The sequence below is a fragment of the Chiloscyllium punctatum genome, chromosome 11 (assembly GCF_047496795.1).
Source record: "Chiloscyllium punctatum isolate Juve2018m chromosome 11, sChiPun1.3, whole genome shotgun sequence".
NCBI classification, from domain to species: domain Eukaryota; kingdom Metazoa; phylum Chordata; class Chondrichthyes; order Orectolobiformes; family Hemiscylliidae; genus Chiloscyllium; species Chiloscyllium punctatum.
This window is the reverse complement of record NC_092749.1, coordinates 115023927-115039249: the sequence shown is the minus strand read 5'-3', so window position 1 is coordinate 115039249 and position 15323 is coordinate 115023927. Positions and strand designations below refer to the sequence as shown.

Below are 15323 nucleotides of genomic sequence, written 5' to 3'. Positions count from 1 at the left end.
ATCAATATACACCACATCAACCCCTTTACCCTCACCTACCTGTTTGGTCACCTTCTCAAACAACTCAATAAGGTTTGTGAGGCACGACCTGTCCTTCACAAAACCATGTTGACTATCCCTAATCAAATGTGTTGAGGCACACAGTCGCATGGGTCTGTCCAGGTGAAGTTTGTGGTTGTAGAGAGGGGTGAATTCCTCAACCATAGCAATCTTTACACCAGTGCTGTACAGACTTTTCCAAGGTGTCACCCCATTTCAATGCCCCAGACTTTATAGGACCCCAGAATGAAAATTTTTGGGTAGGTTACGGACAGAGGGGGACATAGTTGAGCATGATAGGAAGTATTTAAACTACAGGCTTTGTATTTTTAAAAAAGCTAAGTTTTCACAGGCTGCTTTTCTGTTGCTGCAGCAGCAGTAGTCGATTCAAAGATCCATCTGTTAAACCATGCCAACCATTTAAGAAAATCAACAATTTAAATGGATCTTATCCTTTGCTTTCTTGGAGTGTGCAACCTCAATCTTGTCCATTTGGGAAGCTCTTTCAATCTTCTGTATATTGGCAACCACCCTCAAAGGATGGCCTATAGCCTCAGGATCTGATTGTTGGGAGTCTTGTGTGGGAGGGGCTGAATGGCCTACCCTGCTCCATTCAAATTATAACAATGTATTTGAGATTGCACATTCATCTTGCACAGTTATCTTCCAACATCTGTTTGAAGTAGCATAAGTTTTTCATAAAATCATTGACTTTAAAATCACGTTGTAACACTTTCTCAGTCAGGTAGAAAACTGTTAACTACCAGGTCAGCATTATCGCTTTACACCAAAAACACGTTCCTGTTGCCTAGAAATATAAATGGAAATACCTAGTGGCAGGAAAAAAAGTCATATTCGCAAGCCTTTTCTTTAAACACAAATTGGAAAGAGACTGATTTGCAAAACCTGGGTATCCAGAAACTATTTGAGCAGCAGCTATATCTCCAGTAATTTGTTACTCCAGGTCAATAAATTTTCGTTCAGATTAACCAGCGGGAAGAATAAAGCTGTTGCCTGGCATCACTAGTGACTCAGAGAGAATCGTCACTCTTTCTTGGGTTCATGGCAGTGGGAGTGCAGCACACTGACCAAGTAGCCAGTGCAAATAACCCTCTTATTAAGTGGCAGCAGCTTCATGGCAGTGCAATCTTAAATACATTGTTATAATTTGAATGAAGCAGGGTAGGCCATTCAGCCTCTCCCACTCAAGACTCCCAATAAAAAGATAACTAGAACATAGAACAGTACAACACAGAACAGGCCCTTCAGCCCACGATGTTGTGCCGACCACTGATCCTCATGTATGCACCCTCAAATTTCTGTGACCATATGTATGTCGAGGAGTCTCTTAAATGTCCCCAATGACCCTGCCTCCACAACTGCTGCTGGCAACACATTCCATGCAAGATGAATGTGCAATCTCAAATACATTGTTATAATACAACTATTTGTCATGCCTAACAATCAGAAATGAAGAGGAAACATTCATAAGCATACCTTCCTCTGAGTCAGAAGGTTGTGGATTCAAGACTTACTTTAAAGACTTAAGCACTTGCATATAAGTTGCTGCAGACGCAGTACGGGGGGTGTGCTGCTCAGTCAGAGCTACTGTCTTCCAGATGAGGTGTTAAACCAAGGCCCTGTCTTGTCCTGGGTGAAATTAAAGGGATTCAAGGCACTATTTCGGTGTAGAGGAGTGGCGTTCTTCCAGTGCCTGATCCTTTCATTTTTATTCACTCAAATGTATTCATTTCTGGCTGGCCAGAATTTATTATCCATTGTTAATTGCCCTTGATAAGTGATGGTGACCTGCTACCTTAAACTGCTGAAGTCTGTGCAGTAAGTTAACCCACAATTCCCTTTAATGAAGGAATTCCAGGATTTTGAAGGAACATGTCAGGATAGTGAGTGGCTTGGAGTGGGACTTGCAGTGGTGATGTTCCCATTTATCTGCTGCCTTTCTCCTTCTAGATAGATGTGGTAATGGGTTTGGAAAGTGCTATCTAAGGATCGTTGGAAAATTCCTGCAATGCATCTTGTGGATGGTATACATTGCTGCTATTGAGCATCAGTGATGGAGGAAGTGGGTGATTTTGGATACAGTGTTAATCAAAAGGGATGCTTTACCCTGGCCGGTGTAAAGTTTCTTGAATGTTGTTGGAGCTGCATCCATCAGACAAGTGGGGAGTATTCTGTAACACTCTCAACTTGTGCCTTGAAGATGGTGGGCAGGTGTTGAGGAGTCACAAGGTAAATTACTTAATCACAGCATTTCTAGCCTCTGACCTGTTCTTATAGTCACTGTATTTGTGACAAATCCAGTTGAATTTCTAGTCATTGGTAACCCCCAGGATGTTGTTAATGGGGGATAGTTAACAATTATGTTATAAATGTTACCTGTAAACCTGAGTCTGGATATTGTCCAGATCTTGTGTTTGAACATGGACTGAGGAATCGCAAGCTGTGCTGAACATTATGCAATCACCTCCAAACAGCCCCACTTCTGATCTTGTGATGGAGGGAAGGTTATTGATGAAGCAGTTGAAGATGGTTGGGCGTAGAACTTGCCTCAGCAACTTGTGCAAAAATATCTTGGAGCCGAGATAACTGACCTGTGACAACCGCAATCATCTTCCTCTGTGTCAGGTATGGCTCCAACCAGCAGAGAGTTTGCCCAATGGTATCCATTAATGCCAATTTTGCTAGGACTCCTTGATGCTGCATTCAGTTGAATGTGGCCTTGATATTAGGGGTGTAACTCGACTCACTTCTGGAATTCACTGCTATTGTTCAATTAGGTCAGGAGCTGAGTGGCCCTGGCGGAACCCAAACTGGGCGTCACTGAGCAAGCTATTGCTGAGCAGGTACTGATGAGAGCATTGCTGATGTCGCCATCCATGACTTTAGTAATGATTGGGAGCATAGGTCTTCAATGTTATTGCCAGAATGTTGAGGGATCTTAGCATTTGCAATATTCAGTGCCTGCAACCGTTTCTGGATATCACGTGGATTGAGTCAAATTAGCTGAAGAGTGGTATCTGTGATACCGGGGACAACTGGATTAGGCTGAGGTGGATCATCCATTCAGCACCTCTGCCTGAGTATTGCTGCTAATGCTTCGGCCTTATTTTTTGCACTGATGTGTTGGTCTCTTCCATCATTAAGGATGGGGATATTTGTGGACCTGCCTCCTCCAGTGAGTTAGGTGAAAGTGGTGATGAAGGGTCTTTGCACGAAATGTTGATTTTTCTGCTCCTCTGCTGCCTGACCTGCTGTGCTTTTCCAGCATGACACTAATCTTGACTCCTCCAGCGAGTATTTAATTATCTGCCATTGTTCATTCCTGGATGTGGCAAGACTGCACAATTTTGATCTGATCCTTTGGTTGGAAGATCACTTGCTGCTTACCTTGTTTGGCATGCAAGTAATCCTGTTTGGTGACTCCATCAGGTTGACATCTCATTTTCAGATATGCCTCATGGTGCTTCTGGTATGCCCTCTTCCACTTTCTGTTGAAACAAGATTGATTCCCTGGCTTGATGGTAATGGTTAAGTGGGCACACCCCTGGCCATGAGGTTACTAGTTGTGCTGATGTGCGGGGCGGTTTTGGACAGGGTTGAGGGGTGGGGGGGGGCGTGTGTGTGTTGGATGGGGTGGGGAGGTGGGCGGGTGCGTTTGGGGTGGTGTTGGATGGGGTTTGGGGGTGGGGCCTCGTGTGCATGCGTGGTGCACTGTAGTCTCCTCAACAGGGAGCAGACTTGATAGAAAACTCCTAAGCCCCAGAGGAAAGGCATTGAATTGATTAACTGAATAATCAATTATCCGAATGAAATAGTGCCCACCCATATCGTTCGGATAACTGAGGTTCCCCTGTAGATAACTTAGTCATTATCATGTTGCTGTTTATGGAATTTTAATTGTCTGCAAATTCCTGCCATAATGCCTTCATTTAGAGCGGTTACAAAAAGTACATGGTTGGCTGTGAAGCAGTTTGACATAGCTCAAATTTGTGATAGGTGCTATATAAATCTAAGTCTTATTGTTGTCTTCATTTCTATTTTACAACCTCAGGATGTCCAAAAATGCTGTGCATCCAATAAAGTATGATTTTAAAAAGCACTGTTATACTCACAACCCGCTAATCTGTCAGTGATGTTAAAATGATAAACATAAATTGGAACACTAGGAAGAGTGCTCTTGTTCCTCTTGAAAAGCTGTGTAACCCTTTAAGTCTATCTGAGAAGGTAGATAGGACCTCAGTTTAATGTTGCATCCGAAAGATGGCAATCTGAGGCAATGCTGCCTCAGCAATGTACTGGGAGTACACCATGGTTTTCATGCTCAAGTCTTTGGAGCAGGATTTGAATCTTAACATTCTGACACTGATATAAAAGTGCTACCCACTTATAATTGTCACATTAAAGGAATATGGGAGACTTTATTCAATGAAATTTAGAAAGAACACTACTCTAACTTTTTAAAAAAAAAGTGACAGAATGCAGACATTTTAAAACAAAAGAGTGCAATCAAACAATCTATTCATCAGTTGTCATTTTGAACTTTGAGCAGATTTTTACACTTGGTTATCTTGAAAACAGCTTAATTGTGTTTGATGTGTGTTGTCTGCTTCCAGATTCAGTCCTATGATAAAATAAAAGCTCAAGGGGTGCTGGGTGATGTGACTCCATTATTAAGCAAACTAGTGGTGGTCAAGTTGAATGGAGGTCTTGGCACTAGCATGGGCTGCAAAGGCCCCAAAAGTCTAATAAGTGTACGCAATGAAAATACCTTTCTGGACCTCACCGTTCTGCAGATTGAGGTAAGGACAAGTTTCCTCTCTTTAATGGAATTGGGCCAGAGCCAGCCAGAACAAACACAGTATTACAGATACTCTTGCTATTAGTTTCTGATAGGATGCATTTATTCACTGTGCTATCGTATAGTACTCGTCCATTTACATAACAGATAAAAGGTTTTAGAATCACACCCTGGACTAGACAAAGATAACTAATAGCTGTGGTGGGACATTACGGTTGATGTTGGTGTTGCATATGCAGATGTCAGGTGAAGCTGTGTGGCTCCTTGGCTAGATCCCTGAACAACTTCAATGTTTGAGGTCATCTGTGAGATTGAAGTCACCATAGGAGTACTGCTGAAATATGATCAGCAACTTCTGACTGCCACCTCTATTCCAAAAGGTAAGATAAATACGGTTCTAAACAGTGATAGTTCTTCAGTCAGCTGACATGTCCATGAATTATTGTCAAGGATCAGTAGTAGTTGTGATGGGAGTTTCTAAAGGGATTGAGTTTAAAAGCAGAGAAGTTATGTTGCAGCTATATAGGATGCTGGTGAAGCCACACCTGGAGTACTGTGTGCAGTTTTGGTCTCCTTACTTGAGAAAGGATGTACTGACACTGGAAGGGGTGCAGAAGAGGTTCACTAGGTTGATTCTGGAGTTGAAGGGGTTGGTCTATGAGGAGAGACTGAGTAGACTGGGATTACATTCATTGGAATTTAGAAAAATGGGGAGGTCCGGGGGGGGGAAATCTTATAGAAACATTTCAAGTTATGAAGGGAATAGATAAGATAGAAGTAGAGAGGATGCTCCCATTCGTGGGGAAAACTAGGACAAGAGGGCATAGCCTCAGGATTAGAGGGAGCAGATTTAGGACTGAATCCAGAAGGAACTTCTTCACTCAGAGGGTTGTGAATCTATGGAATTTCCTGCCCAGTGAATTGATTGAGACTTCCTCAAATATTTATAAAACAGGTTTTTTTGAACAGTAAAGGAATGAAGAGTTATGGTGAGAGGACGGGTAAGTGGAGTTGAGGCCACGAAAAGATCAGCCATGATCCTATTGAATGACGGAGTGGGCTCAAAGGTCCAGGTGACCTGCTCCTAGTTCTTATGGAGTTGAGTCAATCTTTTTTTCACCTCTAGCCTTTTGTGCATCATCCCCTCCCCAGACTCCATGCTGTGCTTGGGGTTACCTTCTTGAAACTTCTCTGCCTCCCCACTGCTGAGATCACGCTTTTTCTTTGCTAAAATCTCCTCCTTTCTCTCATCGTCTGCTTGTTTTATACCTGGTCTTTGAGACCATAGTTGGAATACTATTTTGTTTGGATCATTTGGATAAAAATGCTCGAACGAAAGGAAAAGTAAAACATTATAAAATAAGCAACCGCTATGGTAATTGGATTACTGTAGTTCAAATTCTAATAATGAAAGGTTAGCTTACCTATACACATTTCGGAAGTGTTAATATCAATAAAATATTATCACAAATAGTAATTAAAATTTGAATGTGAACTTCCTAACAAATGTGAATCAAACTTGATTTGCTAGCATTTGAACAGGACATATGGTGCTGATGTCCCCCTGGTCTTGATGAATTCATTCAACACCGATGAGGATACAAAGAAGATATTACAGAAGTATCGGCAGTCTCGTGTGAAAATCCATACTTTTAATCAAAGCAGGTAAGTCTTGGCATCAACACTTGCTGTCACCTCCAAAATAAGAACAGACTTCGGTTCAACTAATCAATTTTCCGCCTTTAGATCAGTCTACAATGGGAGCAGTATAAATACAGTGTCTGTACCATTCTGACTCAACACAACAGTGAGAAAAACATTGCAAGGAGCTAATCTTACACAGTTTGTGCATGCCTTTATATTGAGACCATCCAATCTGACAGCTTCCTTCATTCTCGTAGCCAGTAGCTGTCTCTAAGGCTTCCTCCTGCCCTAGTCCATAATTTTTATCTTTCTCTTTCTCTACTATTTCCTTTTGTGCTCTCTTGTACATGTGACTCATTATCTGCTCCCTTGACCCTATCCTTGCTGAACCTAGTCTTGACTTTTACCCCACCCCCATCTTAGTTGACATTATTCATAATTTCTCCTCCTCTGAAAACCCATCTATCCTTGTAAACTTCCATCCCATCCTCCTTTCCTCTCCAACGTGCTTGGCTGTGTTGTTGCGCCTCAAATTTATCTCTCTCTGGAACCCCTTGGTTAAATCCTTCCAAATCTGGTTTTGTCCCCTGCCTTGGTAGCAATATGGCACTTGATAAAGTCACACGTGCTCTGTAAGAAAGTTATATTTTTCCTCCTTCCTTTTCCTCATGGCTGTAGCGTGATCATGGAAGGTTGCCTTGCAACAGTTTTTGGGCCATTAGTTTCTGTTTTGCCACTGACTGGGAGCGGGGCAGTTTGAAAGAGACTCTCCAAGCCAATATCAAAGACAGATTAGTCTCTTTTCTAAAAACAACTCTTGGTTGTGGAAGGTTTTGAGAGGAGGCAGGGTGTATGCTTGTCCTCTAACTCACAATTTCTCTTTCTAGCTACATTTCTGTCTCTCCATCTATGGTTTTGTCAACCAGTGCATATATAGTTCAATTTTTGCCCAATTATAGCTGGTACAATAATGAATTTCGTATAACTTAAGTATTGCAAATTCTGGGAGATTTGTCTGGCTCTCTGTCAGTCTGGCTCTCTCCTCTTTTCCCTTCCTTTCAGTACAAGGTCTTCTTTTCTGATTTGCTCCTCAGGTATCCACGGATTGATAAAGAGTCATTGCTTCCAATAGCCAAGGGATTATCTCTGTCTGGGGACAATGCTGAGGCCTGGTATCCACCAGGTCATGGAGATATCTATGCGAGTTTTTACAACTCTGGATTGTTGCAGACCTTTTTACAAGAGGGCAAAGAATATGTTTTTGTATCTAATATCGATAATCTGGGAGCAACAGTTGACCTTAACATTCTTCGCCACCTTTTGAATCCACCAAATGGAAGACGGTGTGAATTTCTTATGGAAGTAACTGACAAGACAAGAGCAGACGTTAAGGTAATTTGCTAGTGTTATAATGTAAAGATTGCTTGGAATCAAACTGATGCTTCTGATGTGCAAATCTACATTATTAATGCTTTTTTTGTACAATTCCTGATCAGTTATGGTATTGCTTACCCATTAATGAACAAGGGATTGCTCAGAATAAGGATGAGGCAAGATCCTGTCCAGCATTAGTTGCTAGTAAGGTACACTCATCAATGCACTCGTTAGTCATATCCTGTTGACTGTCATGGAGATGGAGGTTAAATAAACATAATTTAGTCTGAGTGTATTCCAGACAACAAAGTATTCATATAGTCTGTTCTGCTATAACAATAGTTGCATTCTTGTGTAACTTGGTGTTATAGAAAATTGCGCAATTGAAATAACAGGGACTATGGGAAAACTAGGGTAGGGGCAAACCACCAAAAATATCAGTATAAACCAAAACAAAAATAGTAGTTAGTCCAACACAAACTATAGTGTGGTCTAAGTAAATGTTAAAATTATATTTTTAATGAAATAATACAATAAATTTAACACTCTAAGGGGTTTGAGCTTGCTGAATTAAGATCAAGCTGAGGGTCATCATCAGCATCATTACTTTCAGGTGCAGTTCTGTGTGCAGGGTCACAACAAGATAAAATATTTAATTCAGAAGTAGATGGCTGTGGTTCTTGTCCTCCAGACTGTTTTTTTTCTTGGGGGTTGGCTTAAAGAAGACATCTAGTTTTTGCTGCTTTGCCACCTTCTTTCGTGAAGAAGCTGTTTGTAGGGTGCCAGATAAGACTTTATGCCACAAACTGCATTGTTTTGCATTGTAGTCATTGTCTTCTAAGAGCTGCAATTGCTTCTCGCCTTCACACTGGAATGAAGACAAAAGAGAAGTGGAAAGTTCTCATGGCGTTGCATCCTGGACATTATCTTTATTGTAAGTTTGAATTTCCCCCGCAGCAACAAATAACTGTTGATCTGTCTCCACTTCAAACCCAACTTGTTTTGCAAGAAGAGCTGGAAGCTCCTCTGATGGTTCAACACCTTTAAAATCTTGAAGAAAATCTGGGAGAAACTTCTGCCAAACTGCATGCAAGTGGTCTTTATTGACATCACCCCAGGCCTCCACAATGATGTCGATAGCATTCTTGATGTTAAAACTCTTCTATAATTCAAGAACACTGTCCTCATTATCCTTCTCAGTAGCTACAATCAGCTTCCTGAATGTGCGCCTTAAATAATAAGCATTAAAAGCTGCTATTACAGCCTGGTCCCTGGTTTGAATGAGAGGTTGTGTTTGGAGGTAGAAATAGCACTTTGATGTTTTCAGAAAGCTCACCAACATTGGGAGGATGGCTTGGTGCATTGCTCAAAAAGAGGAGAATCTGAAATCCAAATCTTTACTTGGCAATACTTTCTACAAACATCCTCAAACATCAACAAAAAGATCATGACCTGAAGTAAACGCCTAGCGTGGACTTAACGTAACTAGGGATGGAATTGCATAATAGCTAACGGAAGTTCGCATTTTAATAAAATTCGTTCCCCAGTTCACTGGTCACATTATGGCCAAATTGCATTGATGCAATGTGCGTTCTAGGAGAATGACCTGTACTTTAAAGACTGAGTCACTATAATATTGCAGTGCTCTAGTGCAGTATACTGCCATTAATACATGATCTGTATATTCAATCACTATGAAATTCATTGGGGCTCCAGTGTTTTATTTCGTGGGATTTGGCATCACTAGCTAAACATTTACTGCCCATCCCTAACTATCCTGGAGAAGATGTTGGTGAGCTGCGTTGAACCCATTGCAGTCCAAGTTGCGTAGACCCACATTGCTGTTAGGACGGAGTTTCAGGGTTTTGACTCCGATACAGTGAAGGAACAGTGATATATTTCCAAGTCAGGATGGTGAGTGGCTTGGACGGGCAGTGACATTCCCATACATCTGCTGTTCTCCTTCCTTGTAGGTGATGGTGGTTGTTAGTTTCTAATTCTGTTAATAGAATGCTAAATATCTCGGGTTTAAAGGTAACCAAACAAGCACATGTTGTGAGCTAGTTAGTTAATTGTAGGCATTCTTGAAGGGCTCTTGTGGCACAGTGGTATTTGTTTCTAAGCCAGAAGGCCTGGGTTAAAGTCCTACCTGTCTGGATATATGTTGTGGGCACACAGGTTGTTTAGAAAATATTTAAATAACCCAGAGGGCCCCTGATAGGTTATGCTTGTAAATTGTTCAGGATTCTTGTGGTACAGTACTTGCTGCCCTACCTCTGAGCTAGGGATATGGATTCAAGTCCTGCTCATCCCAGAGGTATGCTATAGAATCATAGGATCCTGATGGTGCAGAAATAGGCCATTTTGCCCATAGAGTCTGCACCAACCTCTGAAGAGCATCTCACCCAGACCGTATCCTATCCCTGTAATCGCGAATTTAGCCTGGCCAATCCACCTAATGTGTGCATCTTTGGGCTGTGGGATGAAACTGGAGCACCGGAGAAAACGTGTGCCAAGACGGGAGAATGTACCAACTCCACACACAGTTGTCCACAGCTGGAATCGGACTTGGGTCCCCAGTGATGTAAGGCAGCAGTGTTAACCACTGAGCCAACGTGCTACCAATCAGTCTGTTGGGCTATGTTTCAAAATAAAGGATTTAAATATATAAAGTATGGTCATCCAGGTGTTAGCTGGATTTTATGGTGTGTGGTTGAAATAAAACACTTGACAAAGAAAAAAATATAGGCATGGTCTAAAAGGATTTAACTTCAGGTGTCTAGCAGCAAAAGTGTGGTTCATGATGAATGAAGGTTTTATAATTTTAAAAGGTTTACATTACATTATACCTCATACAGCCTTAGTTGAAACATGGACAAAAGAGCTGACTTCTAGAAGGTGAGGTGAGAGTGACAGCTCTTGACATCAAGATTACATTTCACTGAATATGATATCAAAAAGCTCTGGCAAAACTGGAATTAATGGAAATCCAGAGAAAATTCTAATGGTTCAAGATGCATCCTGGCACAAAGGAAGATAGTTGCAGTTGTTGGAGATAAGTCATGTGAGCTCAAGGAGATTTATGCAGGAGTTTGAGAGGATAGTGTGCAAGACACAACTACCTTCAGCTGCTTTATCAATGACAAATCCTCCATCATAAGGTCAGAAGTGGGAATGTTCATTAATGATTATTGCTGAACATTGCACATTTTGACTCCTCTGATACTGAAGTAGTCCATGTCAAAATGTAACAAAACCTGGATAATATCCAAGATAATGACCACTTTCCCATAAAAGACAATCTAACCACCATCCTTTGCATTTGACGATGTTACCTTCACTGAATCCCCCACTATCAACATCCTGGGGGTTACCGTTAATCAGAAATTCAACTGGAGTAGCTGTATAAATATTAAAAAATCCAAGTCTATGCTCTAAGTCAGAGACTAGGAATACTGCAGCAAATAATTCCACACCTGACTCTCATAGCCTGACTGTCATCTACAAGGTACAAATCTGTTTTGATGGATTGCTACCCACTTGCTTCGATGGGTATAGCTCTAACAGGACTCCAGAAGATTGACCTTATCCAGGATAAAGCAGTCTGCTTAATTGGCACCATATCTACAGCCTCCTCCATTGGCATCAAGTAGCAGCAGTGTGACTGTCTACAAGATGCAGTGCAGGAATTTGCCAACCATCCTGAGGCAGCACCTTCCAAACCCATATTATATTTTGAAGAAGTGACTGAGAAGATTAAAGACAGAGCAGTGGACGTTTTCTTTAAGGACTTCAGTAAATTGTTCGACAAGGTTCAACATGATAGACTGGTTAACAAGGTTAGATCACGTGGAATCCAGGAAGAGCTAGCCAACTGGATACAAAATTGGCTTGAAGCTAGGAGTCAGAGTGGTGGTGGAGGGTTGTTCTTCAGATTGGAGGCCTGTGACTAGCAGTGTGTTACAACAATCAGTGCTGAGTCCATTGCTTTTTGTCATTTTATATAAATGATTTGGAAGTGAATATAGGATGTATGGTGAGTAAGTTTGCAGATGACACACAAATTGAAGGTGTGGTGAAGAAAGTTCCCTCTGTACTACAGGACCTTGATCAGATGGGCTGAGGAGTGGCAGATGGTGCTTAATTTAAATAAATTTAAGGTGGGAAGGACTTATACAGTTAATGGTAGCGCCCTGGGGTGTGTTGCCGAACAGAGAGACCTAGGGGTGCAGGTCCATAGTTCCTTGAAAGTTACAGTTTGATGGATGGTGAAAAAAGCATTTAGAATGCTAGCCTTCATTGGTCAGTGCATTGAGTATGGAAGTTGGGTTATCATGCTGTAGCTGTTCAGCACATTGGTTAGGTTACTTTTAGAATACTATGCTCAATTCTGGTTTCCCTTCTATAGGAAAGATGTTAAACTTGGCAGGTTTAGAAAAGATTTATGAGGATGTTACCAGGGTTGGAGGGTTTGAGCTAAAGGGAGAGTCTGAGCATACTGGGGATTTTATCCCTGGAGCTCCGGAGGCTGAGGGGTGATCTTCATAGAAGTTCACAAAATCGTGAAGGGCATGATTTAGGGAGAGTAGCTAAGTCTTTTCCCCAGGATGGCGGGAGTCCAAAACTAGAAGGCATAGGTTTAAGATGAGAGAGGAAATATTTAAAAGGGGCGTAAAGGACAACAGTTTCATGCAGAAGGTGGTACATATATGGAAGAAGCTGCCATAGAATGTGGTGGAGGTAACAGTTACAACAATTTAAAAGGCATTTGGATAGATACATGAATAAGAAGGGTTGGGAGGGATATGGGCCAAATGTTAGCAAATAGGATTAGATCAGTTCAGGATATCTGATCTGCATGGGCGAGTTGGACTGAAATGTCTGTTTCCATGCTGTATAACTGTAACTCTGACTAAGTGGCCTGGTATCCAGTATACTTGGGTGCTGATTTCTGTAGACTCGTGATCTTTTAAGAGAAAGTAGCTTCTCTTCTCTACTTTAAATTTGTCACCCCTTAGCCTAAAACTCTTGGTCTGTATTGTCCCATGAAGGGGACCATTCACTTTGTCTACTTTTGTCAATCCCCTTTGCTTGTAATTAGATGTCCTCTTACTCTTCTAATCTTGAGACCTTCCCCTTCTTAAGAATTAAGGAAATATTAGCTTCTCTCAAGGATGGTGGTAGGCATTCATGCATATAGGAGTGATTGTATATCTCCAACATCGGCCCTGACAGAATCCCTATAAACTCCATTTAAAACTCACCCAGGAGACCGTCAGGGCCAGGTGCTCTTCCACTCTGATGTTGCCTAGTTGCCTCCTGTATTTCCTGAACTGTCAAGGGGGCATTAAGGAGAGAGGCCTGTTCCAAGGTTACCCCTGGGAGGTCCAGGTTCTTAAAAAAGGTCTCCATTTTAGCCCTCCTGTCCTCACAACCTTCAGACTGATACAATTCGAGTAAAAGCTCCGAAAAGCATCATTAATCTTTTTAGCATCGTATGTAAGCACCCTGGCACTGTCTCGGATTGCAGTAATGGATTGGGGAGCACGCTTTTTCCTAGTCAGGTCGCTGAATACTTCCCTGGCCTATCCCCATATTCGAACAGCCTTTGTCTAGCAAAAGCAAGTTCTTTCTTTGTGTTTTGTGTCAGTATTGAATTCGGAGCAGCCCTGAGGGCTGTGATCCGCTGTAGCTTAGTCACTGAAGGCCGCGCAAAATGTGCTCCTTCGGTGGCTTTCACCTGTGTCTCAAGTAGACACTGCTGTTCCTCCTTCTGTCATTTCCAGCTAGCCGAATAGGAAATAGCTAATCCCCTAGCAAAGGCCTTCGCAGTCTCCCATAGCATGGACGGACTACTAGCCGTGCCTGAGTTGATAATCAAGAATTCCTGAAACTCCTTCAAAACGTATTCCACAAATTTGGAATCCTTAAGGAGGAAAAGGTCCAAACACCAGTGTTGCAAACCTAGCCCTTCACTCTTGGCCTTAACCTCCAAATATACCGCCGCGTGATCAGAGATAGTTTATATTCCCAATTCTACAACCCATAATCTAACCAAGGAGGGCCAAGGGAGCTAGAAAAAGGTCTATTCCCGTGTAACATTTATGTGGGTTTGAAAAAAAGGTGAAGTCCCTGCCAGTAGGGTGAAAACATCTCCAAATATCCACCAGCCCCATCTCCCCGCATAGGTCAGTCACCTGCTTGGCCTGCGAAGAAATAGTTGGGGGCCCACAAGGCATCCTGTCCACTGTCAGATCCAAAAGACAATTAAAATCCCCTCCCTATAATAATGTGCCGTGTTCCAAAAGCACTCAACTTAGAGAAAGCACTAATCAAAAATTTGAGGAGATGCGCCGGAGGACAGTAGACATTTAAAATGCCATATTCCTCCCCATGTATTAGGGCTTTAAGTATCACAAACCATCCCTACTCATCTTTCACCTGCTCTAATAATGTGAATGGAAGATTTTTCTGGATAAGTACCGTCACTTCCCTACTTTTAGTAGTAAAGGATGAAAAGAATACCCAGTGATAACCCCCTGTTGTAATTTCAGGTGTTCCCCATCAAGATGGGTTTCCTGCAACAAAGCGATATCAACCCTTTCCCTCTTAAGGCTAGAAAGCACTTTTTTTCCTTTTAACAGGCAAATGACTTCCCTTAATGTTCCAGGTGCACCATGTAATAAGACACTTCGCCATATCCCCTTTCAGAGACGCTTGAACCCCTGGGAGGGAGAACCCTGCTTACAAAGCACCGAGCACAAATAAAATAAAAACTGAGTCGAAGAACTATATATACAAAAACTACTCTATCATAAATATAAACAACTATGATTACCCAAAAACTATGAAGAAAACCAAGTATTCTTGAATGGATGACTCTTTCACCCTGCTCATATAGGGCACTCAACCTTCCCATCTTCTCCTTCACAGCTCCTTCAAATCTGGACTGTGCCCAGCCTTAGGCCAGAAAAAAAAACAAAAGAAAAAGAAACAGAAAAAAGACAAAGTCAGGATGAGCCCTCCACCCATCCCTGGTTTCATGTCGCTACTACTTGTGACTAAAAGAGAAACAGAACAAATAAAAAGTGGGGTAGACAACAAAGAACATTCACAAAATTTCCCATTAGAAAATCCAGTTATTAAAAAAAAGGAACAACTTATTCCAAGGTTTTTTCTCCCCTTTCCTATAAAAGAAATTATCAGGGAGAAAGAAAGGAATAAAAAAAGGGAAAATGTGGGGAAAGAAGGAAAAGAGAACAAACATTAACTGTATTCTTCAGGTCAATCCATCTATTTTAAAATGTCTACAAAGTTTTTAGCTTTATCTGCTGAGTCAAATGTATAAACTGAGTCCTCGTAGCTGAAATGGAGCACTGCGGGGTATCTCATGGAGTCCTGGACACCCAGGTTCCTCAGCACAGAAATCCTGGAAAAACATGATTTT

General features: G+C 41.7%; 1 protein-coding gene across 5 annotated transcripts in view; it reads left to right on the top strand.

The window, feature by feature from the left end:
- ugp2b (UDP-glucose pyrophosphorylase 2b) overlaps positions 1 to 15323 on the top strand; it is a 66717-nt gene that overhangs the window by 34735 nt on the left and 16659 nt on the right. For all 5 annotated transcript variants that reach the window (XM_072581580.1, XM_072581581.1, XM_072581579.1 and 2 more), the window contains 3 exons: positions 4674 to 4859; positions 6390 to 6523; positions 7597 to 7894. In XM_072581580.1, the coding sequence (XP_072437681.1) occupies positions 4674 to 4859; positions 6390 to 6523; positions 7597 to 7894 (618 nt within the window). The remainder of the gene's footprint in view (positions 1 to 4673; positions 4860 to 6389; positions 6524 to 7596; positions 7895 to 15323) is intronic.